At 51.5% G+C, this 23,461-nt stretch overlaps 7 protein-coding genes across 7 annotated transcripts; 5 read left to right on the top strand and 2 right to left on the bottom strand.

Annotated features, from left to right (window-relative positions):
• Nucleotides 1–798: 798 nt before the first annotated feature.
• Nucleotides 799–4,083, top strand: IAQ61_010408 (uncharacterized protein). Its single transcript, XM_003841739.2, has 4 exons — nucleotides 799–814; nucleotides 847–1,494; nucleotides 1,645–3,279; nucleotides 3,417–4,083. Exons 2-4 carry the CDS (start codon nucleotides 1,240–1,242, stop codon nucleotides 3,675–3,677), a joined length of 2,151 nt encoding a protein of 716 aa, XP_003841787.1. The 5' UTR covers nucleotides 799–814; nucleotides 847–1,239; the 3' UTR covers nucleotides 3,678–4,083.
• IAQ61_010407 (uncharacterized protein) lies at nucleotides 4,084–5,592 on the bottom strand. Its single transcript, XM_003841738.2, has 3 exons — nucleotides 4,972–5,592; nucleotides 4,457–4,854; nucleotides 4,084–4,333 (listed from the first exon to the last, which is right to left on the bottom strand). Exons 1-3 carry the CDS (start codon nucleotides 5,176–5,178, stop codon nucleotides 4,105–4,107), a joined length of 834 nt encoding a protein of 277 aa, XP_003841786.1. The 5' UTR covers nucleotides 5,179–5,592; the 3' UTR covers nucleotides 4,084–4,104.
• Nucleotides 5,593–9,906, top strand: IAQ61_010406 (uncharacterized protein). Its single transcript, XM_003841737.2, has 3 exons — nucleotides 5,593–6,789; nucleotides 6,839–7,270; nucleotides 7,327–9,906. Exons 1-3 carry the CDS (start codon nucleotides 5,959–5,961, stop codon nucleotides 9,244–9,246), a joined length of 3,183 nt encoding a protein of 1,060 aa, XP_003841785.1. The 5' UTR covers nucleotides 5,593–5,958; the 3' UTR covers nucleotides 9,247–9,906.
• A 4,244-nt stretch (nucleotides 9,907–14,150) lies between these two features.
• IAQ61_010405 (uncharacterized protein) lies at nucleotides 14,151–14,534 on the top strand (the record flags this gene model as incomplete). Its single annotated transcript, XM_066098775.1, has 1 exon — nucleotides 14,151–14,534. One exon carries the CDS (start codon nucleotides 14,151–14,153, stop codon nucleotides 14,532–14,534), a length of 384 nt encoding a protein of 127 aa, XP_065951320.1.
• A 126-nt stretch (nucleotides 14,535–14,660) lies between these two features.
• On the top strand, nucleotides 14,661–17,753 carry IAQ61_010404 (uncharacterized protein; the record flags this gene model as incomplete). The annotated part of the gene is made up of 5 exons (XM_066098774.1): nucleotides 14,661–14,879; nucleotides 14,965–15,528; nucleotides 15,620–16,302; nucleotides 16,600–17,066; nucleotides 17,194–17,753. 5 exons carry the CDS (start codon nucleotides 14,661–14,663, stop codon nucleotides 17,751–17,753), a joined length of 2,493 nt encoding a protein of 830 aa, XP_065951319.1.
• Nucleotides 17,754–18,275: 522 nt separating this feature from the next.
• IAQ61_010403 (uncharacterized protein) lies at nucleotides 18,276–19,127 on the bottom strand (the record flags this gene model as incomplete). The annotated part of the gene is made up of 1 exon (XM_066098773.1): nucleotides 18,276–19,127. One exon carries the CDS (start codon nucleotides 19,125–19,127, stop codon nucleotides 18,276–18,278), a length of 852 nt encoding a protein of 283 aa, XP_065951318.1.
• A 970-nt stretch (nucleotides 19,128–20,097) lies between these two features.
• MON1 (Vacuolar fusion protein mon1) lies at nucleotides 20,098–23,299 on the top strand (the record flags this gene model as incomplete). Its single annotated transcript, XM_003841734.2, has 4 exons — nucleotides 20,098–21,013; nucleotides 21,069–21,940; nucleotides 22,590–22,771; nucleotides 22,935–23,299. The coding sequence occupies 4 exons, from the start codon at nucleotides 20,098–20,100 to the stop codon at nucleotides 23,176–23,178; spliced, it is 2,214 nt and encodes a 737-aa protein (XP_003841782.2). The 3' UTR covers nucleotides 23,179–23,299.
• Between the last annotated feature and the right edge of the window lie 162 nt (nucleotides 23,300–23,461).

Below are 23,461 nucleotides of genomic sequence, written 5' to 3'. Positions count from 1 at the left end.
GGAGTTAGGCCCTTGACCTTTTGGCCTGCCTTGGCACCCAAAGCCCTGCCCAGTGCCTGCATCCCCCCCCCCCCCCTCTGGACCAACCAGTCCATGCGTGCGTATATGTTATACATGTAGTACATGTCTAGCAATACATGCACCCACCAGCGCAGGGCAAAGTAGAAGTGGCCATGTACAAGGGACTCTGACGATGCTATACGTGTGCATTGGCACAATGGGAGAATGAATGCCTCTACTTGCACACACACACACACACCGGGGCCAGACTGGGTACCTGTATTCAACATTCAACACTGCACAAGACATCAAGAACCAAGTCTGCATGCCATCCCACTCTCCATGAATGAATGAACAGCCGATTACCTAGACCATGCAAGCTCGCCTAGCGGCCGTCTGCCACCACCTATTCCCCTAGTGACTTGCCTATCCACCTACCCACCTGCCCACCTACACCTACCTAATACCTGTCAGCGGCTGAGTCCACTTGGCAGTCCTGCAGCAACAAAGCCGCCTTTGTCTCTAATTTCTCATCCCATACTGACACTGGCCAGAGTCTGGACACCCATCCAAGCTCCTTGCAAACTAGCCACTATCATAGCATGTGTATGTACCTACGTAGGTAGCCTATAGGGAGTAGCTGGTGTGCTAGTTGGTAGAGACACCCTGCATTGCCATCAACTTGTTCAGGTCATGCCGCCAATACTTCACCCATCACACCCATCACACCCATCACACCCATCACACCCATCATCACGCCCACCACCCCATCACCCATCCATTGATCAATCGATCACACACACACCCCCCCGGCGTGGGCCACAATCCATGGATCGATCATCGCAGTGCCCCCCAACAAATCCACTTTTGGTCGGCCCAGCCGCCTTTAACTATACCTGCCGCCTCCCCTGGTCCACCACCTACCTCTACCTCCCTCTCCTCCTCCTCCCCCTCCCCCTCCTCTACGACTGGACTTCTCTCTCTCTCTCTCTGTCTCTGTCTCTCTCTCTCTCTCTCTCTCTCTCTCTCTCTCTCTCGCTCGCTTCCAACCTTCCCCCTTCCTGGACATAGTTGTTCACGACGGCCATGTCTCAGCTCACCAGGCAATGACGTCGAGTTGCTTGCCCCCACTCTCCCTCTCCCTCTTCCTCTCTCCCTCCCCGCCTCCCTTCAACCTAGCTAGCGTCCACGGGGAGACCCTGAGACGTGGCTGGCGGCCTCCCACCGCGTCGTCTCAGCATGGTCCCCCGCGTGCCCGAGCTCCCAGCGCCATATCCACGACCTTCCTTTCTGCGCAATGCCTCGTCGCAGTCCAAGGTCTCCGTCCCCTCCATCTCGCAGTCCAACGAGGCAGACGATGAGCAGAGCCTGTCCTCTGCCAACGCCCCCGACATGGACGCCCACGCCCACACCCCCCTCTACAAAGGCGAAGACACCCGCCTGACCAGTGACCGCGAGCTGCGTGGCTTCTACATGTATGGATGGGCTGCTGAGGTACTCCTGCCTTCTTTTTCCCTTCCCCTGCCATTTTCTGCCATTTTCTTCCCGTTCCTTACTCGTCTCCCTCTCCTTGTCCTTTTTTCCTTTTCCTTCTTCCACTTCCGCCCATGTCTTCCCCTTTCGCCTTCCCTCTAACACCCTCAGGTCTTCGTAGTCTGCGGTATCGGGTCCTTCATACCCGTCACCCTCGAGCAACTGGCCCGCGAAAATGGTGTGCTCGTCTCCGACCCGTCCACCCCATGCAAAGCCTCCCGACCCGCCGTCCTGCCCACCCCATCCTTCTCCGCCTCCACCCTAGGTGCTCTCTTCAGCCCGGCTCCGGACAAGGGCCAATGCGTAGTTCACATCCTCGGTATCGAGATCAACACGGCAAGCTTCGCCATGTATACGTTTAGTATATCAGTCCTGATCCAAGCACTCCTCATCGTGAGCATGAGCGGTGCTGCAGACCACGGTCGCTTTCGAAAGACGTTTTTGCTATCGTTTGCCTTTGTCGGAAGCATAGCCACCATGTTGTTCTTGCCGGTAGGGCCCAAAGTCTACCTCTTGGGTGCGCTGTTGGCCATCATCGCAAACACCTGCTTTGGCGCAAGCTTCGTCTTACTCAACAGCTTCCTTCCACTCTTGGTCCGCTTCCACCCTACCGTCAAATACGCAGAGGCAAGCGCCGCAACCTCCTTTATAGACGAAGAAGACGAGGAAGAGGCAGACGAAGACGAGGAAGCCAACCTCGCTCGTGCGACTGGCAGCGAAGCGCAAATCGCCGGTGCACCCAATTCTGCCAACTCTCTCTCCCACCGCGAACCAATTCCAGACGAAGTCGTGGATGAATCCACTGCCCTCCTTGCCACAGGTACCCCCACCGCTGTTGACCCCAGTAGTACCCCGACTGCTGTTGACCTGGCCGTGCCCCGTCCCAAAACCACATTGGTGTCGTCCCAGGAACTGATGCTAGCTACCAAGATTTCCTCCTATGGCATAGCCATTGGCTACATTGCCGCCCTCGTCGTTCAAACCCTAGGCATCTTCATTGTCATCTTCTTCCAGTCTTCCAATTTTGGTTTACGCATGGTTCTCTTCCTAATCGGCGCGTGGTGGTTTGTCTTCACCATTCCTGCGGCGCGCTGGCTGCGTCCACGACCTGGTCCTCCGCTGCACATCTCCTCGGCTGCCCAAACATCTAATCTGCGCATCTGCATGGCCTATTTTACCTATTCATGGAAATCTCTCGGTCGCACCGCATTACACGCGCGCCATCTCAAAGACGTGCTCCTCTTCCTATCCGCATGGTTCTTACTCTCAGACAGTATAGCTACCGTCTCCGGCACGGCCGTCCTCTTTGCCAAAACCACGCTCGGAATGAGCTATGCCATGCTCGCCCTCATCAACGTCATCGCCACCATCTCCGGCGTCTTTGGTGCCTTCCTCTGGGCGCGAATCTCTCTCTTTCTCCATCTCTCCCCCACGCAAACCATTCTCTGCTGCATCCTGCTCTTTGAAGTGATTCCCCTGTACGGACTCTTGGGCTTCCTGCCCGCCGTTCAGCGGCTGGGCTATCTGGGACTCCAGCAGCAGTGGGAAATGTACCCACTAGGCGCAGTCTACGGCTTCGTCCTCGGCGGCTTGAGCAGTTACTGCCGCGCCCTGTTTGGAGAATTGATTCCACCAGGCTACGAAGCTGCCTTTTATGCCCTCTACGCCATCACAGATAAGGGTTCGAGCATCTTTGGACCCGCCATCGTAGCCGCCATTACGGATGCGTTTGGCGAGATCAGACCGGTATGTTCTCACCCTTGATTTCCTTGTCCCTCTTGTTCTGTGTTTGATCTACACCATCACTACATGTACATGCCCAGCCTGTATCTGTAAACCCCATCCAAACCAATCACAAAACCTCATTCACTAATACTCAAAAGGCCTTTTGGTTCCTCGCCCTCCTCATCGGCCTCCCCTTACCCATCATGCTCCTCGTCAACGTCGATCGCGGCCGCGCAGACGCCATCGCACTCGCCTCCACACTCGAAGCCCTATCCAAAGCTAGGGATGCGGGGGAGGGCAACGGCAACGCTGATGCTGAGGGGAGTAGTAGTAGCGCTAGTAGCGACGGCGTGCGGGATAACCTGTCCGAGGAGGTGCGGAGTGTGTTGGAGGAGTCGTATTCGTATCAGCGGACTTGAGGGGGGAGGGGTGTGGGAGATGGATGTAATGAGCAGAGTAGAGCAAGAGGTGTACATTCAATGCTGTTTGATGTACTCGCACAGCGAAGAGCGGGGTTGTACATGGCAAGACTGTTTGGCCGCATCATTCCAGTCATCCAACCATTCAAGTAAATAGGTGTATATATTCACAACCTCCACATCCCATGCCCATTTCCATTTCTGCGTGTACTATGTATAGTTGTATGAATGGAATGTTTTGCTCGTCCGCGAGCTAATGTACCGCGTTTGTCGCCCTTCCCTGCCCTGCCCGGCCGTCATCCGCTGCCAAAAGAAAATAACAAAAAAAAAAAGAAGAGCCGAGTCCAGCTCCCTACTCCACCCATCCCCTCGCGCAACCTATTTGCATATACCCCACCCCACCCGCGCCCCGTGCCCCCGTTCCCCATCACACAGCCCTACGCAGCGTAGCGCCAGCCCACAGCACGGGGGCAAAATGGCGAGACATGTTGAAACCGAAGAGCGAGGCGAACCAGAGGATAGTGGTGAGAGCGACAGGGAGGAGGAGGAGTTCAGTGTGGTGGAGAAAGGGGAGGGCGTTGTAGGCGAGGAAGGTGATGATGAAGTAGTAGTTTGAAGCGAGGAGGTAGAGGGTGTTTGAGAGGAGGAGGGAGGGCCTGGGTGGGGGGTGGTGATGTTAGTATTGTGTGTGAATATACATGTGATTTTGAATTTTGGTTGTCTTGGGGCAAGGAAAAAGGGAGGGGGGAAGAGAAAGGGAAAAGTGGCATGATACGTACCAATGATCCGTCCCGACCAAGGGCATGCACAGAAACTGCACCACGTATAAAAAGAGCCAGACGGGGACAAAGGCTCGAATCGCTACATCCCAGCAGTATCCGAATTCCAATTCTTCCCTGCCGCTTTCTTCCCCGAGGTTGTACAGGCCCCTTCTGCGGCCGGGAAGCAGGCTGTTGCCGGGGCCGAGCAGGCGGCCGACGAGGAAGAAGAAGAGGGTGGCTGTGAGGAGGGAGAGGAGCAGGAAGTGGCCGAAGATGAAGACGAGAGTGATGTGCAGCGTTTGGGTGAAGCCGCGGGCGTAGGCGAAGCCCCAGGCGAGAGAGGTGAGGGTTAGGAGGAAGGAGAGGAGGTAGGTGAAGGAGGGGTCGGGGCGGTGGTAGGTTTTGGTGGTTTGTTTCTGGGGGGGTTATGGGTTAGTTGTGTTATGGCGGATTTGGGGGGGGGGTGTGTGTGTGAGAAGAGGGGGGGGCGTGAGGAATGAAGAGAGAAAGAGATGTATAGAATCGGATCGTACGTGGTAGTATATTTGGCGAAACACTTTCTTGGGCGCTATTATCAGGCTCATGATTTCCCATATCGCCATTTCAAAGTCCATTTGTGGAAACTTGAAGAGTCGCTTGAAGAAGCGTGGCATTCGGGCTTCGGTTCGTCGCGAAGGCGTCGTGGAGCCAAAGTTTGACGGCTGGCCGGTTGGCCGTGGGAGCTGGATGTGTGGGTTCATCTTGGGGTGTGCGGGTTGGGTATGCGCCGGGAGTGGTGTTGTGGTGGGTGTCCTTCAGTCGGAAGCGCCTGTTGCGGGCAACACACCACCAAGGCAGATTACCTACCGTACCGGTACCGTAGATGGGTGTGGAAAGAAGAATATGGTGCAAGGAAATGCAGACTGGGATTATGTCATCGCAAGGCTCGACTGCCCATGGTCCAAATCGGGCAGTGTTGCAAAGAACAAAGAAAAAGCAGTGAAGTGCTTTGGATTGCTACGTGGAAGATGAGAAGGGAACAGTGAGCGTGAGCAGTCAGTCTGGATGTGATGACATCGCCGTTGGCAGCTCCCGGCGCCAAGCGGAGGCCGGCCCCCGGTCCAACCCAGCGACTTCACTCGCGCTGCTCTGCTACTCTTGGACCTGCGATTGTCAACCTTTTTGCCTCAGTCTCTCGCTGCCAGCCACATAACGCGACCACGACAACCTGCCCACTTCACTCCCCTCCCACTTGAATCCCACGCTCACGCCCCACACAGTCGATCGGTGCTCTTATTGCTGCGAGTGCGACAAGCTTGCTGCACACGTTACCGGTAGCAGGCACCTCTCGCTCTTTTGCACGGCTTCCGACTCCCCCCCCCCCAGACCCGTCAAGCACGCGACAAAGGAGCTCGCTCATTGTCTGTCGCCAAAAGTCACGCCGTCCGCTCGCCCGTACTTGGCACTTTGTCTCGCTGCTGCTGCGCGTCGTCTTCTGACCGTCAGGTAACCCTCGAGTCCCCCGTGCAGCTACCACAGCAATGGCGGACGACGCTGAGCTCGCCTTCCTCGAGGCGCAAAAGGATGAGTATGACCCTGCCGCTGGCTACACCATGACGGATGCGCCCGACGAAGAGGAATACGATCCCAACACAACCTTCTCGCCGCATTCCGGCCACGGCTCCAACAACTCGGCATCCATGCCCCCCGAGTCGGCAGCCAACTCACCACCTCCGGCCGCAGAGGGCGAGGGCGAGGGCGAGGGCGAGAATGGGTTGAAGCCCCAGCCTGTCCAGGCCTCAGCCAGCTCCACTACGCCAGCAAAGCGACCGCGCACAGTGGGAGGGTTTGTCGATGAGAGCGAGGACGAGGAAGAGGAGTCTGCTGAACAGTCAAACGCAGCCAATGCTTCTGAAGCTGCAGCATCACCACAGCCTTCTATTACACAATCACCAAACAATACACTTCCCAACCCACATGTACAGTTACATAGTGCACAAGATCAGGCTGCTGCATCTTCCTCTGCTTCTGCTTCCGTCGCTGTCAATGAGCCTGCTTCCACTCTTGCTTCTACCGTTCCTAATAGCAGTACGCCCGTTGCAGACGTTACTAAGCCGGCTGCTCCTGATCAAGTGACTGCTGCTTCAGTGCCGCAGCCCGCTGCTCCAGCTAGGCTTGCTCACACTACTACCTCTCTGCCCAAGGCCCGTCTTCCCCAAGACCGTGTGGGCATCCTCGAAGATCGCATTGCTGAAGATCCACGTGGTGACATGGAAGCATGGCTGAGTCTGATTGAGGAGCACCGTAGGCGGCACAAGTACGATGACGCGCGTGCAGTATTCGAACGCTTCCTCAAGCTCATTCCCACCGCGGTAAGCCATGCCAGAGACATGTCTCATGCCATCTCGCTAACGTCTACAGGGTGAGCAATGGGTCGAGTACATAGCTTTTGAGACAGAACTCGATGAGCTGTCCAAAGTCGAAGTCATCTTTGGCCGCTCTGTTCCTCTAGCTCCCTATGTCCCGCTCTACTCTTCATACATTGACTTCATTCGCCGTCGCTACAACTTGACTACTGATCAGAATGGCCAGAACCGACAGATCATTACTCAGGCGTATGAGTTTGTGCTCGGTCAGGTTGGTATTGATGTCAGTGCGGGAAGGCTCTGGCTCGATTACATTGAGATGCTCAAGACGGGCCCAGGCGTTCTCGGTGGTAGCAACTGGCAAGATATGCAGAAGATGGACACATTGCGCAAGGTCTACCAGCGCGCCGTTTCGATACCACACAATGCCACGTTGGAGATTTGGCGAGACTATGACAAGTTCGAAATGGGATTGAACAAGGCAACGGTAAGTTTCCTGCGACACTCAATGGGTTTTTTGGCTGAGTTTGACAAAAACCACAGGGCCGCAAGCATCTCCAGGAAAAGTCACCATCATACATGACTGCACGAAGTGCGATCAACGTCCTCGATAATAACATCATGAAAGGCATCAACAGAACTACACTACCGAAGCTACCGCCTGCTCCAGGATTCGATGGCTATGATGAGTACATGAACCAGGTCAAGCTCTGGAAGAATTGGATACAATTTGAGAAGAGTGACCCTGTAGAGTGCATCTCAGATGATAGAGAGTTGTACAACAAGCGTGTAATACACATATACAAAAATGCCCTCATGGCACTGCGCTTCTGGCCAGAGTTGTGGTACGAGGCGGCGGAATGGTGTTACGAGAACGGTTTGTCGACCGAAGGCGACAAGTTCCTCAACGATGGCATCGAAGCCAATCCCGAGAGCTGCTTGCTCGCTTTCAAAAAGGCCAACCAAGTGGAACAACGCACAGACTTTGAAGACGGTCTTGCAGGCGTCAGTGCAAAGGGCAAGGCTGTGCGAGAGCCATATATGAAGCTGCTCGACACGCTATACGACCTCACAACTCAAACCAAGAAGCGGGAAGAGCACTCCATTGCACGAGCCAAGGAGCAGTTTGAGGCGCAGAAGAAGGCTGATGAGGCTGCCCGCGCCATCGCTCAGAACAACTCGGATGATGCAGATGACGAGGATGAGGATGCAGCTGCGAAGCGTCTCAAGGAGAAGGAAAATGCCTTCAATGCGCAACAGCAGGCTATCTCTGCAGGCTATAATGCACAGATGCTCATGCTCAAAAAGACGCTCACATATGCATGGATTGCTCTGATGCGAGCTATGCGACGTGTTCAAGGCAAAGGCGCTCCAAAGGAAGACATTGGTGGCTTCCGTGGCGTATTCACCGAGGCTCGCAAGAGGGGTAAGCTGTTGAGTGAAGCATATGTTGCTAGTGCACTCATCGAGCACCATTGCTACCAAGATCCCGCCGCACAGAAGATCTTTGAGCGCGGTATGAAGCTTTTCCCTGAGGACGAGCACTTCGCCTTGGAATACATCCAGCACCTCATCAAGCTCAACGATTCAACGAATGCGCGCGCAGTCTTTGAGACTGTAGTTGGAAAGCTGACAGCGAAGCCGGAGAATGTCCACAGGGCGAAGCCGCTGTTTGTATTCTTCCACAACTACGAATCGCAATTCGGTGAGCTGTCCCAGATCATCAAGATCGAACAACGCATGGCCACACTCTTTCCCGAGGATCCTCAGCTCCACCGTTTCTCCCAACGTTTTGCAGGCCCAACCTTCGACCCCACAACCGTCCGCCCTATCATCTCTCCTAGGACCCAGATGAAGCCCGTCATGCCCGCCATGCCACCGGTCATGACCTCCGTCGAAGAATCCATGCCGGCGCCACCACCCCAGCTCATCCCGGAGCACCAACGCATCGCCTCTCCGGGCATCACCAACTCCCCCCACCTCAACAACCTCATGCCTGCCACAACATCCACCTCCTCTCCCAAGCGCCCCCTCGAAGACGCCGACGATGCCTCCGCCCAGCCCCGCAAACTCGCCCGCGGCGAATCTCCCCTCAAAGGCGCAGCCGGCCGACGTCTCGACGCCGCCCGCCGCAACCTTGCAACCAGCGGCAACACGCCCATTGGCGCCCAAGCCGGTCCCACCCCCTTACCCCGCGGCATCAACTTCCTGCTCGGCATCATTCCTGGCGCGCACACGTACAAGGAGACGCGCTTCCAGCCAGAGGCCATGGTCAATATGCTCAGGAACGTAGCGGGAATTCCACTCGATCCAGCGCTGGGAGTGCAACAGCAACAGCAACCACAGAGGTGGGGTACTTCGACTACGACGGCCCAGCAGCTGCAGAGCATTCAGGAGAAGTATGGGGGTGCGCCGCATAGTGCTACTGTGCCGTATCCTGGGCAGTTGCCTTGGGCTATGTGAACCCAAGTTTTTCTTTGCTCAGGAAGGGTAAATATGAGAAGAGGGAGAGAAAGACAAGATGAGTGATGGGAGTGACGATAATTTTTTGAAGCTCGATATCCGGGACTGTTGGGTTGGCTTAGTCTGGGACAGAGAAGGGGGAAATGCAGAAGCGCATGGACTGGTGTTTTTGTTTTTCTCTCCCTGCGTGTGACTTTTTTGTTTCTTTTGCTCTTTGGACGTGATGGTTGGGCGATTGATGGGTCGTTACTTTTACATGAGAAAATTAAGCTACGAGGGAGTGGGGAGGTCATGTATTGGCCGTTGAGTTAAGGAGCACTGGGCGTTTGGATTGGGGGGGGCTCTGATTTTTTGTTTTCTCCTTTTCCTTGTGTTTGACTTGAGGAAAGAGGAAAATCTTTTTGGTCTTGGCCCGAGTGGTCATTGTTCCCCACTCGGTTGACCTTTGCGCGGTTTCTGTAGGACTAATGTGTATGCGTCAGAATCTCAGATTTTATTGAAGTCTTGTTTTTGTAACCTGTGATGCATCGCGTTACTGGCGAAATGTTTTGTGAGGGGAATATGTGTGAGATTGTCGTATGTGTGATTTACTGCGTGGTTTCTGCTGTGTTGTGTAAGTCTGGATGGTGTGTTGTGCTGTGGGGAGTGAATCGCCTGTTGAGGATGTTGATGGACTTTGTTACTTCTTGTGTACTTCTGGGTCATCTTAAACTACATGTAACGCCTAACTAACGTGATCCACCACCGAGCGCCCACCCCCACCGAGCGCCCACCAACACCAAAATCCACCACCCACTAAATAAGGATATTGCGCCACCCACAATAGCTATTATTACAAGATTTCTTAGAGTTGCGATTATTAGATCTATTAGAGTAGATTAAATATTTTAGATTATATAAGCAGCTTTTTAGGGGGTCTAATTAGGCGCCTACGCTGTAAAGTTGCCTCTACTACTATATCCTCTTCTACTAGCTCCTTATTAACTACCTTAGCTAGTATAATAGTAGGAGGCTTAAGGATTTACCTCTTACCTATTTAGGATATTTTAATATTATTTTAGAGTTACTTTTCTAGTTACTTAGTAGTTTTCTACTTATTACGTGTAGTAGCTTTTTAGGTAGCTTTCTCCTCCTACTCTTTCTTAGTAATTACTTAATTTAGGTAACGCTCTTCTATAAGTTAAGCTTTAGCAAGCTTCTATTACTTATAAAGCTTAATTACCTTACTTTTTTAGTATTATAGCTCCTATTCTTTAAGGTTCTTTTACTTCTAGAGTTTAAATACTTACTCTACCTTTAATAGTAAAATAAATTAGGTACTACTACTATAATTATTATTAGGGGGTAATAATAGAGGTTTACTACGCTTCCTACACTTCTTCTTATTAGCTAGGGTAGCCTTTAGGTGTTTATTTTTATAGTTAAGTAGAGTATTTCTTACTAATATAGTATAGATTATCTAGCTAAGCTTCTTTAACTATTTATTATAGATATTAATTATAGTATTATAGAATAACTACTCTATTTTTCTTTAATTACTTATACTTAATATTAAGGTTATACTATTACTTAAAGAAGGCTAGTTACTATTATTTATAAGTACTTTAAACCTTAAAAGAATAATATTAGGGTTAAGTAGTAAGATACCTATTACTTTAAAAGCTATTAATATTAGCTTTTCCTTAAAGGTATTACTCTATATAGTATTAAATAACTAGTAGAAATCCCTCTTAGTAATACTTATAAGCCCTTAGGAGCTATCTAGAAAACTAAATAGTTAAGCTTTATATAAAGCTATAAAGGGAGCAAATACTATAATATTAAGTAGCTAAAGGGTATAAGTGCTATAAGGGGGATATATTATAAGTAAGATCTTATATTTATTATAGTACTTAATAAACTCTATTATTATATAAGATCTATAGCTATTAAGGATAAGGAGCTAGTATAAAGTATAAGCTTTAGCTTTTATCTTATAATTAAACACCTCCTTAAGCTAGGATACCCCTAAGGTATAGCTTATCTACCTACTTAGTAATCCTATAAAGAAAGCTTAGTATTATAATAGGTTAAAATCTTATAACTAGGTATCCTATAGAGCTCTAGATTAGGACTAATAAATAAGGGTAAAGGTAAGAGTAGTACTATTAGCGCATATATAAGCTATAGTAGTAATCTACTCCCTATTACTATTCTAGAGTATAGCTCTAATCTTTCTCTACTTATAGGCGCTCTTATTAAATATATATTTAGTTTTTAATAGTACTCTAATAAGAAAACCTTTCTTATCTATATTATAGATATACTAACTCTTTATATTATATTACTCTATTTTTTAGTATAAAAGCTTAAAGTATAAGCTATACTTAAAGGTAGAATTAGCTTTAAAGTAGTTATAATTAAGCCTAGTAGCTTAATAGGAGATAAGATTAATATTATAGTAGTTAATAAAGTGCTATACCTAATTTTTACCTACTAGATTCCTTATTATTTTAGTTATAAAATTTTAAATAATAGTCTATATAAAAGGTAATCCTTACCTATAAAGCTCTTTAATATACTTTATAAGCTTACTTTCTTATATAGTATTAAGTATTTAACTATTTAGTAAAGTAGTAGTATATACTTATTAAATTTTCTAGTAGCGTCTAGATAAGGTTAACTATAAGTAACTATACTTTTCTACTATTTCTAAGTATATAAAATCTTCTCTAAGAGTTAAGGATTTAATTACTACAAGCGCGTTGTTAATAGGTGCCATAGTTGTTAAGAAATTTAGTGTTGAAAATTTGGTGATTTTAGTGTTAGTGGGCGCTTGGTGGGGGTGGGCGCTCGGTGGTGGATCACGTTAACGCGATTGATGCTAGCGTGGCATAGCCTCTCATCCAACGTCGTCTCGCCCTGGCCATGGCCATCACAACTTCCTGACGCTGACGCCATACAAATTATCACATCTTTCCCTCCCTGCAATCCCAGAAATCCCCGACTCGTCTTGTCCAACGCAAGATCTCCTTATCTCTGCGCCAGGATGCAGTACGGGATGTTGGGTCATGTATATGTTGTATTGGAGATTAAATACTCATGGTCCTTGTAGTATGGTTTTTGGACTGTGCGGGCACTATTTGTGCATGGCTAGTTGGTTCTGCGGTGGGACTTTTTGGGTGTTGGATGGAGGTTTTTTGGGTACGGTGGTTGGTTCGGGGAGGATGTGTAGTGTGCGGCTTCAGGACGCGTAAGGGGTTGGAGAGTGTAGATTTGAAGTTTCTGGTGGATTTTGGTGCTGTATGAGGAGATGTTGGGCATGGGGTGTGCGTGGAAGGAGGTGAGTATAGCTGGTTCATTGTGCAGTGTTCGATGATGGGTTGTTTCCTAGGGGCAGCTTGGAGTGCCGATGTGCCAACGTTACGGAATTTAACTGCTATTCCGCTTGAGACTCTCTCATGGGCTCCCGTTGAGTGGGAATATATCTGGCTTGGGCGGAAAGTCGCATGGATTGGAAAATATGTTGGTCTCGCTGTCGAGGAATTGCAATATGCATATGTCGCTGGCGCGGGCTGACATTGGGGAAGAGCGTGGAAACTATGCTAGGAATCACTCTTTTATGTTTCGTGTAGGATATAGGAATTGAGGTAAGAAATTGTCAAGAGTTGGAAAGGTAAAGTCTCCATATCTTCTTGTTGTTTCTGTGTGCCATTTTTCATTTTCGAGGTGGTTGTTCGCTCCTAAAATGTCACCTCTACCTTGTCGAGTACTGTATGAGTGCAGTGATCTCCAATTTCCTTACACACATCTTCTATCACCTAATCTTGTTTCGGGTCTTACTTCCATATTTAGGGCTGCTAATATACCTCAGTGGGAGGAGGGTAAAAGAAGCTCTCAGTCTTTCACCAGAATCACCGCCTTGACTCACCACTCCATCCGTCTCTACTATGAAATACATCACAAACCACCTTTACTTCAATTCGAGGCTAATATCTCACTATTATGTACCGCAATTACTTCTCTTGCCGATCTAGCGCCGGTGGGGATAGAGGATACGGATACAAAGAGTTGCCCACCCACCACCTTCAACCGTCTATTGTCCACCACACTACCCCACAATAAATATCGCACGCCCTCAATTGACTGGTGTTCGAGCAAACTCTTATCTTATCCTCACAGAAGCCCTGCTTGACAAATTTGATACACTTTATTCTTCCTTCCTCAGCATCAAGAGCCGGTAACGCAAGAGCCGGTAACGCAAGAGCCGGTAGCCCAAGAGCCGGTAACACAAGCTCTCCTTCACAAGTAGTACAATCAACTACACGGCAGGCAGTATTCCGTACACTTGAGCTTCAGGTATGTGCATAGGCTACGATATGATCCCATTCAACATTGCTTTTCCATTTGACTTGTGCTGCAAAGCCGTGTTCACTTTGGGATTTGTTGCCGCTGTTGCCAGCTTTGGCGGCGTCACCACAGCAATCCCATGAGCTCTTGCCTTGCCGGTTTGCCCACAAACACATGATTCTACCCCTCCTCTACCTTTTTATCGTCACATCGACACGCTCCCTCACCTTTTCTTCTTCCCTTCCATCCACACATCCCAGCTCATTACAAGTGCATAGCCTGTTTTCGTATGTCCTGCCCCAGCACATGGGTTGTCCTTCCCTGTCTTCTCGTTCACCCGCCTGAACTCGAAAACATGTACTCAAAGGCTGTATTTTGGAAGATAGCTAACTTTTCTCAGGCCGATCTGCGACACAGTCTCTACGCCAAGGTTGCCAGTCTCTTCGTCAGCTCGAGATCTGAGATCAAGGTATGTGATCAGCTGCATTGCACCAGCCTCCTGGATGGCGAGAGCTTGCCGTTGGACGTGTCATTCACAGTCCTTCGAGCCCTGTCCTATCGTGAGCACCGCTAACATGCTGCCAGAGTCTGCAATGGCAGGTCCAACCAAGCGCCGGGCGCAGGTCGAGAAGGATCCCAAGCAGGATTCTTCCAAGGGCTCTTCATCTAAGTCTCGTGAGGCTACTCAGGTTTCGGTTCCCAAGTCGATTCCTCGTCTTGATGGCAACCGCGATCCCAGCATCAAGGTACCTGCCATCGAGTACACCAGGCCCACTGACCTCAAGAACATTTCAGAGTTCTTGGGTATTGCCGGCTGGTACACCGCTCGTGGCGTAAGTTCAAACGTTCTGTTACTCTGTTTGCACATACACCTCCATTCGTTGGTCATGTTATCTCTCCGAATGATATGGGAAAACTATGTTACCTGTCGGACATGCAAACACACTGGTTCCCAGTAGTTGTGAGCATGGGCATAAAAGGCTCCTCTCCTTGGCCTATCCACACATCACACTCATTCCGAATATCTTTTCGAAATCCACTTCCCACTCATTTGTCTTTTCAAACCCCCAATTCCATTCGCATCCATGTCTCTCCAGCATGGCAATCATCGCCTTATGCAGGACACCAGCAACTTCAGACCTCGTCATGCTAACATCGGTTTTGATGGGGGTTTCAAGATTAAAATTCCTCATGCGTTACCAGCTCGCCCCAAGAACTTCAACGCGTACGGCAAGGAGTGCGCTGTCACTCTTAACACTTTCAATGTCACCAAGGCTCCAGACACCATTGTCCACCAGTACGATGTAAGTTACCTGACACTACATCCACATTCTCGATGCTAATATTACCAAGCTGAACTACACCGGCGATGCTCTCGACTATACCAAGCGCGTCCTGCTGAAGAAGATCTGGAATTCCAAGGGCGTCAAGGCTGAACTCGGTGAACCTGCTAACCTCTGGGTTTGGGATGGCAACAAGCTCGCATGGTCAAGTAAGAAACTCGAGCGCGAGGAGTTTCGCATCGCTGTCGATTTGGACCAAGAGGAGGGTAGGCCTACCAAGGCTGGCGCTCGCGGCAACAAGCACACCATCCATCTTCGCCGTACGCGTCAGGTAGACTTCCATCACTTGACGGCCTTCCTGAACGGTCAAGCTGCTTGGTCCAATGAATGCATTGACACGATCAACTTTCTCGACCATGTCATGCGCGAGTCTCCTAGCCAGAAGTACACTCAGATCAAGAAGTCCTTCTTCCAGCGCGGAGAGCAGCGTTTCGATCTCGGAGGCGGCGTTGAGGCCTTCAAGGGTGTCTTCGCCTCGCTTCGCCCGGTTCTCGACGACAAGTTCAACAAGAGCCTATCTGTCAATGTTGATGTGGCCAATGGTACTTTCTGGCGCTCGCAAGATCTCACCCGCGCTATCGCCCAGGCCTTCAATTGCTCGCCACCCCAGGTAAGCTCCCTCATCATCTATCTGTCCAAACCATGACTAACTGTGCCTTCAGTTCGTTGCAACTTTCAAGAATTCTCTGCGAGACTGGAAGAGCTCTGTTCTCAAGAAAGACTTGCGCCGCTTCAGCAAGGTTGGTGTCTCAGCCACGCATGTCAATCCTCCCACCCAGTGGACTATCGATGAGTTTGTCAATATGGATGCCACCAGAGCCACCTTCACGGACCCCGACGACCGCTCCAAGAAGATCACGGTTGCTGATTACTTCTTGAAGAAGTACAAGATTCGCGTCATTTCCGGTGTTCCCGTTGTCCGCATGACCAAGAAGATTCGCAAGGAGCCCGTGTACATGCCAATTGATGTCCTGAGAATTGATCCCAATCAACGTTACAACGTCAAGTTGTCGGATACCCAGACTTCGAACATGATTAAGTTCGCCGTCACGCTCCCCAAGGACCGCTGGGCTGCTGTTCAGCACGGAGTTCGTCTCCTCGATTGGGCGAATGACCCTTACCTTCTTCACTATGGACTGAAGGTCAACACAGAGGCTGCCAGAGTCAAGGCTCGTGTCCTTCCATCTCCCGTTGTCAAGTTCGGTGCCGGATCCAAGGAGGCGACCATCAATCCCAAGGACATGATTCAGGGTCGTTGGAGGCTCGATGGTGTAAGTTTGCAACTTGTCCACCTATCTTCAAAATCGCAACTAACACTGCTTCAGCGCAAGTTCGCCATAATTAACAAGGACCGTCCTTTGAAGGCTTGGGGTGTCTGCTGTATGTACAACCTCTTTGCTGACCTAATCTTGACTAATAAATCACTGCAGGCATCCAGGGTCGTGGCGCGCCTAATTCAGTAGCAGTTGGGGCCTTCTTCCAGAAATTCGTCCAGGTCTTTGAGGCTCATGGCGGAATAGTTTCTTCTCATCCTCAGCATGGCAAGGCGCCTTGGATGGGTCCTGGAAATTTAGCTGATGGCGGGGAGCTGGTACAGAAGGCTTGGAACAGCACTGGTAACAAGTAAGTGCCCTCAAGATTTCATAAAAACCTCGAGAGCATTCTGACTGACTTTTCCTAGGTATTCGACGCCTCCTAACTTCCTCTTCTTCATCGTCAACGACCGCAATGTCGACGTCTACCGCCGGATCAAGAAGTCTTGCGACATTCGCTTCGGTGTTGCCTCCCAGGTTCTCCAGGCCAAGCATGTCATGTCTGCGTCACCGCAGTACATTTCCAATGTGTGCATGAAGGTCAACGCCAAACTTGGGGGCGCCACCTGTGTCGCAGAGTCAGCTTTGATTCCTAGGATCGCCAAGTTGAATGCCTACAATACGAATACCATGGTCGTCGGTGCTGATGTCTCTCACCCGGCTCCAGGCGCTGGATCCAGCGAGGCTGCCTCATTTGCTGCCATTACTATGTCTGCGGATCCCAGGTTCGTCAGGTACTGGGCTGAGGTTCAGACCAACGGCAATCGTGTCGAAATGGTCACCACCTCCAACATCGACGACCACTTTGGCGCCATGGCCAAGGTTTGGATTCAGCGTATCGGCAAAGGCCTTGCTCCCGATCGTGTTCTCTACATTCGTGACGGTGTATCTGAAGGGTATGTTAACATTGCATTGCAGTTGTATACCGACTAGCTAACCAAACCGTAGCCAATATGCCGCAGTTCTGGAGGAGGAAGTCAATGACATGAAGGAGTGCTTCAAGAAGCTTGGATGCAAGGTGATTCCAAAGTTCACTGTCGTCATTGCTGGCAAACGCCATCATATTCGCTTCTTCCCCGACCCCGGCAAAGGCGACCGCAACAACAACCCTCTGCCTGGAACCTTGGTGGAAAGTGGATGCACGCATCCCTTCGAGTTCGACTTTTACCTCTGCTCGCACGTGGCTATCAAGGGCACTGCGCGCCCCATCCACTATCAGTGTATCCTCAACGAGGGCAACTGGTTGGCTGCGGAGCTGCAACAGTTCATTTTCGAGCACTCCTACCACTACGTCCGCTCCACCACCCCGGTATCCCTCCATCCTGCCGTCTACTACGCCCACTTGGCTGCCGATCGCTCTCGCGCTCACCTCAATGACAGCCCTGTATCCTCTGGCAAGAAGGAAACCAAGGCCGAGCAGAAGACCCAGACTGGATCATCTTCCAAGCCCGCCGTCGAGATCGCTCCTCTGATGCCTCTGCAGAACTCTCGTGGCCTCAAGGACGTCATGTGGTATATCTAAGATATCATCACCTGACTATTCTCCACTGATGAACAAGGGAAATGATGGTGCACTGTGTGTGTGGCTGAAATGGTTTGCTTTGGCTTAACTATTGGTGAAGGATGCTTGGTGAGGGTCGGATTGGGTTCTCGATGGCAGGTAGTAGGCCAAGCCTTTTGGTCTCTCTTTCCTTGCTCACCTGGCGATATATGGGGACTCGTCTCTTTGATTCGAGCTCTTGATTGCCTAGGTAGTTCTTTCGGCCTCTCTTGGCTGGATGAATGGGAACAACAATGGTGCTGAAAACTGGATTCCTTTGCTATGGTGATGCTGATTGTGATGTGATGAGGTTGACTAAAACGTGACAGATGGCAGATCAAGAAGAGGGAGCTCTCGGCTTGGTACTGGTACTGACATCTAGTATCCAGATGGGCGAGGCAGTCATATTGGCATCGGGCGACTGGGTCCCAACACCTCAGTCCCTTCAAATTCACCAGCTCGACGTGGCCGCACCGGAGTCAACATACCTACCCTCGTCCTCCTCTATCCATCGCCGCCAAAAAAAGACTCCTCCGTCTCAAACACCGTCGTCCTCGGCTCCACCTCTGCCCACCCCCACTCCACCACGACCCTCACCCCCTCCCTCCGCAACACACTCCCAAGCCTCGCCAGCTCGCCCCGCAACCCCCTCACGCCACGGCCACGGCCGCCATCCTGCCAAGCAGCGAGATGCAGGGTGGCAAAAGCAGGCAAGAAATGATGGTCTAGCAGATGAGCGGCCAGATGTGCAAAAGCGGGCCCGCACATGGTGGGATCCATGTCCTCTTCATAAGGCTGCAGGAGTAGGGTTATACCCGTGATCCGGGATCTGGTTCGAGGGGGAATGGAGCGTAGGAATGTTGTTGTGGCGTGGGCTTGGTGGCGGCCGCGGGGGCTGGGGCCGGTGAGGAGGTGGATGTGTAGGGGGGAGAGGGGGGAGAGGGGTTGTATTGGGGAGGGATTTGGTATTGGAGCGGGAGGTGGAGTCGTTGGCGGTGTAGTGGAGGGAGTTTGTGAGGTCGACGGTGTGTCAATTTGTAGCCGCAAGTCCTGTTCAAACGCATTGGCCGGGCGCAGAATGTTAAACGGGATTTGAGGTGTTTGCAGGACCCAGAGTGGTTGGGTTGGGGGGACAAAGGTGATGGTGGGCCCGGTGCATGTGTAGCGTGTGTAGATGTGTTCTTGGGATGTTGGGGTGTTGTTGTTCTTGTTGTTGCGGGGACAGGTGCAGAGGTCGAAGTGGGGGGTTATAAAAGTGGTGGAGGTTGGGTTGGAGAGGTGGGGCCAGTCGAGGGTGTAGTTTATTGTTGTTATGGGGATTGCTGGTGAGGTCTGCTGGTCGATGAGTTGGGGCATTGGAGGGTGTTGCAGTAGTTGAGATTTTGTGTTTTCCTTTCTGCGCAGATGGGAAGAGGGGGAGTCTGGTGGCTTTATCTTCTCTGCGTGAAGGATGCCATGATACTGAGTTACCTAGGATGTAAAGACGGACAGCACAATGGCTGCAGCACAGGGGTACCAACAGATCAACTTGCAAGGCAATCGAGAATAGAAAGCCATGCATATCTATACCGCTCTTTTCCCCCCATCTCAAGGCTGTACAAAGCGATCCTGAAATACTTTTCCCATATGATTTCAGGCGGGTGGCCCAATAAGGTGGGGGGGGGACCTATGTAGTATGTAGGTCGGTCAGGATGCTAAGAATAGTAAGCCATGTGGGCAACTGGGAACATTTGCAGTTCGTAAGCCACCCCCCTCCCCCTCATATCCTAGGAACATGGGAGGGGCGTATTCCGTATCCATGGAAAGTGATGCGCATGTCGGCGACATGGTGGCCAATTCGCTGGAGACGTGAGCTTGATGGATTTTGTGTGAGGCGGGTGGCGGGTGGCGGGTGGATGCATGCGTGAACGTCTGGGATGAAGTTGGGTTGCGTCTTCGGCTTTGAGACATGACCGGGACATGTATTGCAGGACCGGTGAAGCGGTGACTCCAATTTTTCGTGCTGTCTTGTGCTGTCTTGTGCTGTCTTGTGCTGTCCCGTTTACGTGCTGTGCATGCTGCTTATCAGTGAGCTCTGTTGGCGATGGTGTTGAGTGTTAGTCGGTCCATCTGCAGTCGAATCAGAACCAGGGTTGATGCTTTCTGGCTGCGGTCTTGTCTTGGTATACTAGATACCATAGTCGTGGTAGCAGCACTTGATGGTGTAGGTACTTGGATACTTGGGCACCTAGGTACATACTGTACCGTGTAGTAGAGTACTCTAGTTGTAAGAGTGGTAGACACAGCGAAAGCGACGTCATGAGCGGCGGCTGGGCGCTTTGCGGCCATGACCCTGGCCAGGCGTCACCATGATCACAGCCGCCGACCCATCCCATGTCGGACATCCCATGCTTCGCTCCCACCAGCTCTCCCAATCCTCGCGACGGGGCCTTGTCTCCATGACAGTGAAGAAAAAACATTCGCTCTTCTTCTCTTGATGGACGCGACGGCACCTGCTGAGCCCGCCACGCCAGCCGCCGACGAACCCCCCAGCTCGCCCGATTCCCCCAGTTCGCCCAGCTCGCCCACGACACCCACGCAAAAGAGCAGCAATGCTTCGTCTTCCAAGGAGACGCGACCGCGGACGGCCGAGCGCGTCGAGTCGCGCAAGTCGCACGACTTTGCCAATCCGACGCTGAACGTGATTCGCAACTTCTCCTCGACAAGCACGTCGGCGAGCCCCCTGCCGTCGAGAGAAGGAACCCCCCCGCCTCTTCCTCCAAGACCTCGACTGCCCTCTCTTGTCTCGCGGCCGTCGACGTCGCACTCCATCGCACATTCGATTGCCCCTTCTAGACCCCAGCTGCTCTCCAAAGCCACCACGCAGCTGTCCTTGGCGAACTCGCAGGCATGGGGCGCCGAATTGCCAGTTGACGATTCATCTGCCTCTCTTGCCACGAAGCAGCGTCCTTGGTCCGACATGCACTTCGCGCCGCGGACCGCCGGTGATGAAGACAGCGCAAGTATTTGGAGCTATGCGCCAACCGTAGATGCGGGAGGCGAGACGGAGAGTATACTGGGTGAGAGCATGGCGCATCACGAAGACAAGTCTGATCAGGAGAAGTCGTTGTTGCGCTCGCTGGGTCACCGTTTTGTGGAATCGGAATCCCAAAGCCTGTTCCCAGCAGACCCATGGCTCCAGGAAGCCCTCAAGCACGAGTTTGACGAGATTGAGGAAATGAAGTCGGACGGGTCGAATGAAGGTCAGGACTACCGTCTGGAATGTCTGCAGATAGAGGTTGCTGATGTAGACCATAGAAGCCGTCATGTACGAATGGCGCGCAAAGCTGAAGCATTTTCTGATCCTCTCGAGTGCTGGCAAACCCATATACAGCCGACATGGCGACGATCAGTTGGTCACGAATTACATTGGTGTCGTGCAGACCATCATATCCTTCTACCAGTCTACCAAGGACACGCTGCGAGGCTTTACGGCAGCAGACGTGCGCTTTGTGATCATGTCCAAAGGCCCCCTCAATCTGGTCGCCATCACGCGGTTGGGAGAGAGTGATTTACAATTGCGCGCACAGCTTGAAGCGCTGTACATGCAGATCTTGTCCACACTCACCCTTCCCAGCCTGGAACGTATGTTCGCTGCGCGAGCAAACTACGATTTACGTCGTCCTCTGCAGGGAACAGAGACACTCCTTTCTGCCCTCGCTGATGGCTTCACGCGAGGTTCACCATCGACGCTGCTCTCCGCCCTCGAATGCCTCAAGCTACGAAAGTCTCAACGCACGACCATCAACAACACACTGTTAAAGACACGCTCAGAGAACCTTCTCTACGGCCTGATTGTCGCCTCTGGGAAGCTCGTATCCGTTGTGCGCCCCAAGAAACATAGCCTACACCCAGGTGACCTCCACCTGATCTTCAACATGCTCTTTGAAGCCGGGAGCGTCAAAGCCGGCGGCGGTGAAAACTGGATCCCCCTCTGTCTGCCCGGCTTCAACAATACCGGATACCTCTACATGTACGTTAGCTTCCTCAACCTGGAGCGTCCTGCAGCGCCCGTGGTGGAGCGGCCTCGTACGAGTGAGGGGGTAGGCGATGAGGTGGCTGTGTTGCTGATCAGCGCGGCCAAGGAGAGCTTTTTTGAGCTCAGGACAATGAGAGATGATTTGGTAGAGGTACGTTTAGCCAGTTTTCCTGTTTCTGTACGAGGCACACATTCGAAAACGCCTCGTTTCCATGGAGCTGCAATGGCGATGCACAGAGGCTGCATGTGCTGTGCTGCTTTGCTGCTACCGGTCAACGGGTATACGGACATGTATCTTCCTAGGCTTTGGTACGACGGCCATGGTTTCCCGTCCAGTACCCTCGTGCTGTCTGCTCCGCTCTGATCTACTTGTCTGGGCCCCACCTTGATGCCCGTTCATGATGTACATGCATCTGACGGTAAGTCTCTTGGTGATGCACATCTATCCCACGGTAAAATCCTCAACGAGGCACATGCATCCCACGGTAAATCCCGCCCTCCAGCATCACCACGGCCAAGTCAACGGCGAGATCAGACGACCTTGTCATTGCGGTAATTCGGCATCGGACATTGCCTTGTCCGACCACAGGAACCCGCCTCCGATCATCCGTCCGTTGGGATCGATCTCCGGTTTCCGCAAAAGTCCTTTGGCGATGCAGGATTACTGATCACCAAGCGGACGCATTAGACAGTTCCCATGGCATTTCTTTCCATACCAGATGCAAAAACCAACATTGCGACGAGCAAGGATTTCAGGAAAAAAGAAAAGCTAACCAAACCCGGTTTGGGTATCGACACAGACACTGCAGCGCAATGGCTCCATCGCCGCCATCCAAACCGCTGTCAAAATCGGACGACTGAAATGCACAGATATTGTGCCTGGCACGCCGTTGCGCCACTTTTTGTACAAGAGCAAGGCAAACGTTCAGTTTACTATGCCAAGTTACTCGCCCTATTTCGACGACGCTTTGGAGAGACGACGGTATGTCAGCCCGTCCCTATTTCATGTTCATGTTCCCGGCCCCCGCCCTTGTCCACCTCATCCGCCCCGCAATCACAACATCGCCATGGCCCATTACGCCACTCACACACGCCCCTCCCCACAACTCCAAACAAGAAGAAGAAGAAAACTAACAAGTAAACAGCCTCATCACCCTCTACAACAAACTCCACTCCACTCTCCACGCCAAACCCTCGCCGCTCAAAATTCACACAGAGATTGACACGGCGTGCATGGCGCTCGCGTGGAGCACCCCGCTGTTTGAACTGTATGCCGTTGCGCCGGCGAGTGTGAGTCGTGCGGCGTTGGCGGCGAGTGCGAATAAAGTGGTGCAGTGGGTGAGGCGGGAGGAGGAGAGGGTGTTTATCATCGGTGGAGCTGTGTTTTGAGGAGTAGAGGGAGGGAAGCAAGTGTGGATGGAAGTATTGTAGACGGGCAAAGGGTAGGTAGAATAAGCATGACTTGGGAGTTTGGGACGTTGGATCTTCTATCAAGTACATGGGGAGAAGTGTCTAGTTGTTTTTTGCGTTTATAGGTCTGGTTTCTATTTGCGTTTGCTATTTGCATTACATTAATTCACATACTCACAATTACATTTCAGCGCGTCTCTCGATTGTCCTCTTCTAATGCCCATTCAGGTGTCGTCGTTTGAACATCCAGTCCTTTCTTGCC

This window comes from Plenodomus lingam, assembly GCF_022343315.1.
Source record: "Plenodomus lingam strain CAN1 chromosome Unknown contig_8, whole genome shotgun sequence".
NCBI lineage: Eukaryota > Fungi > Ascomycota > Dothideomycetes > Pleosporales > Leptosphaeriaceae > Plenodomus > Plenodomus lingam.
This window is presented reverse-complemented; position numbering and strand designations above follow the sequence as displayed.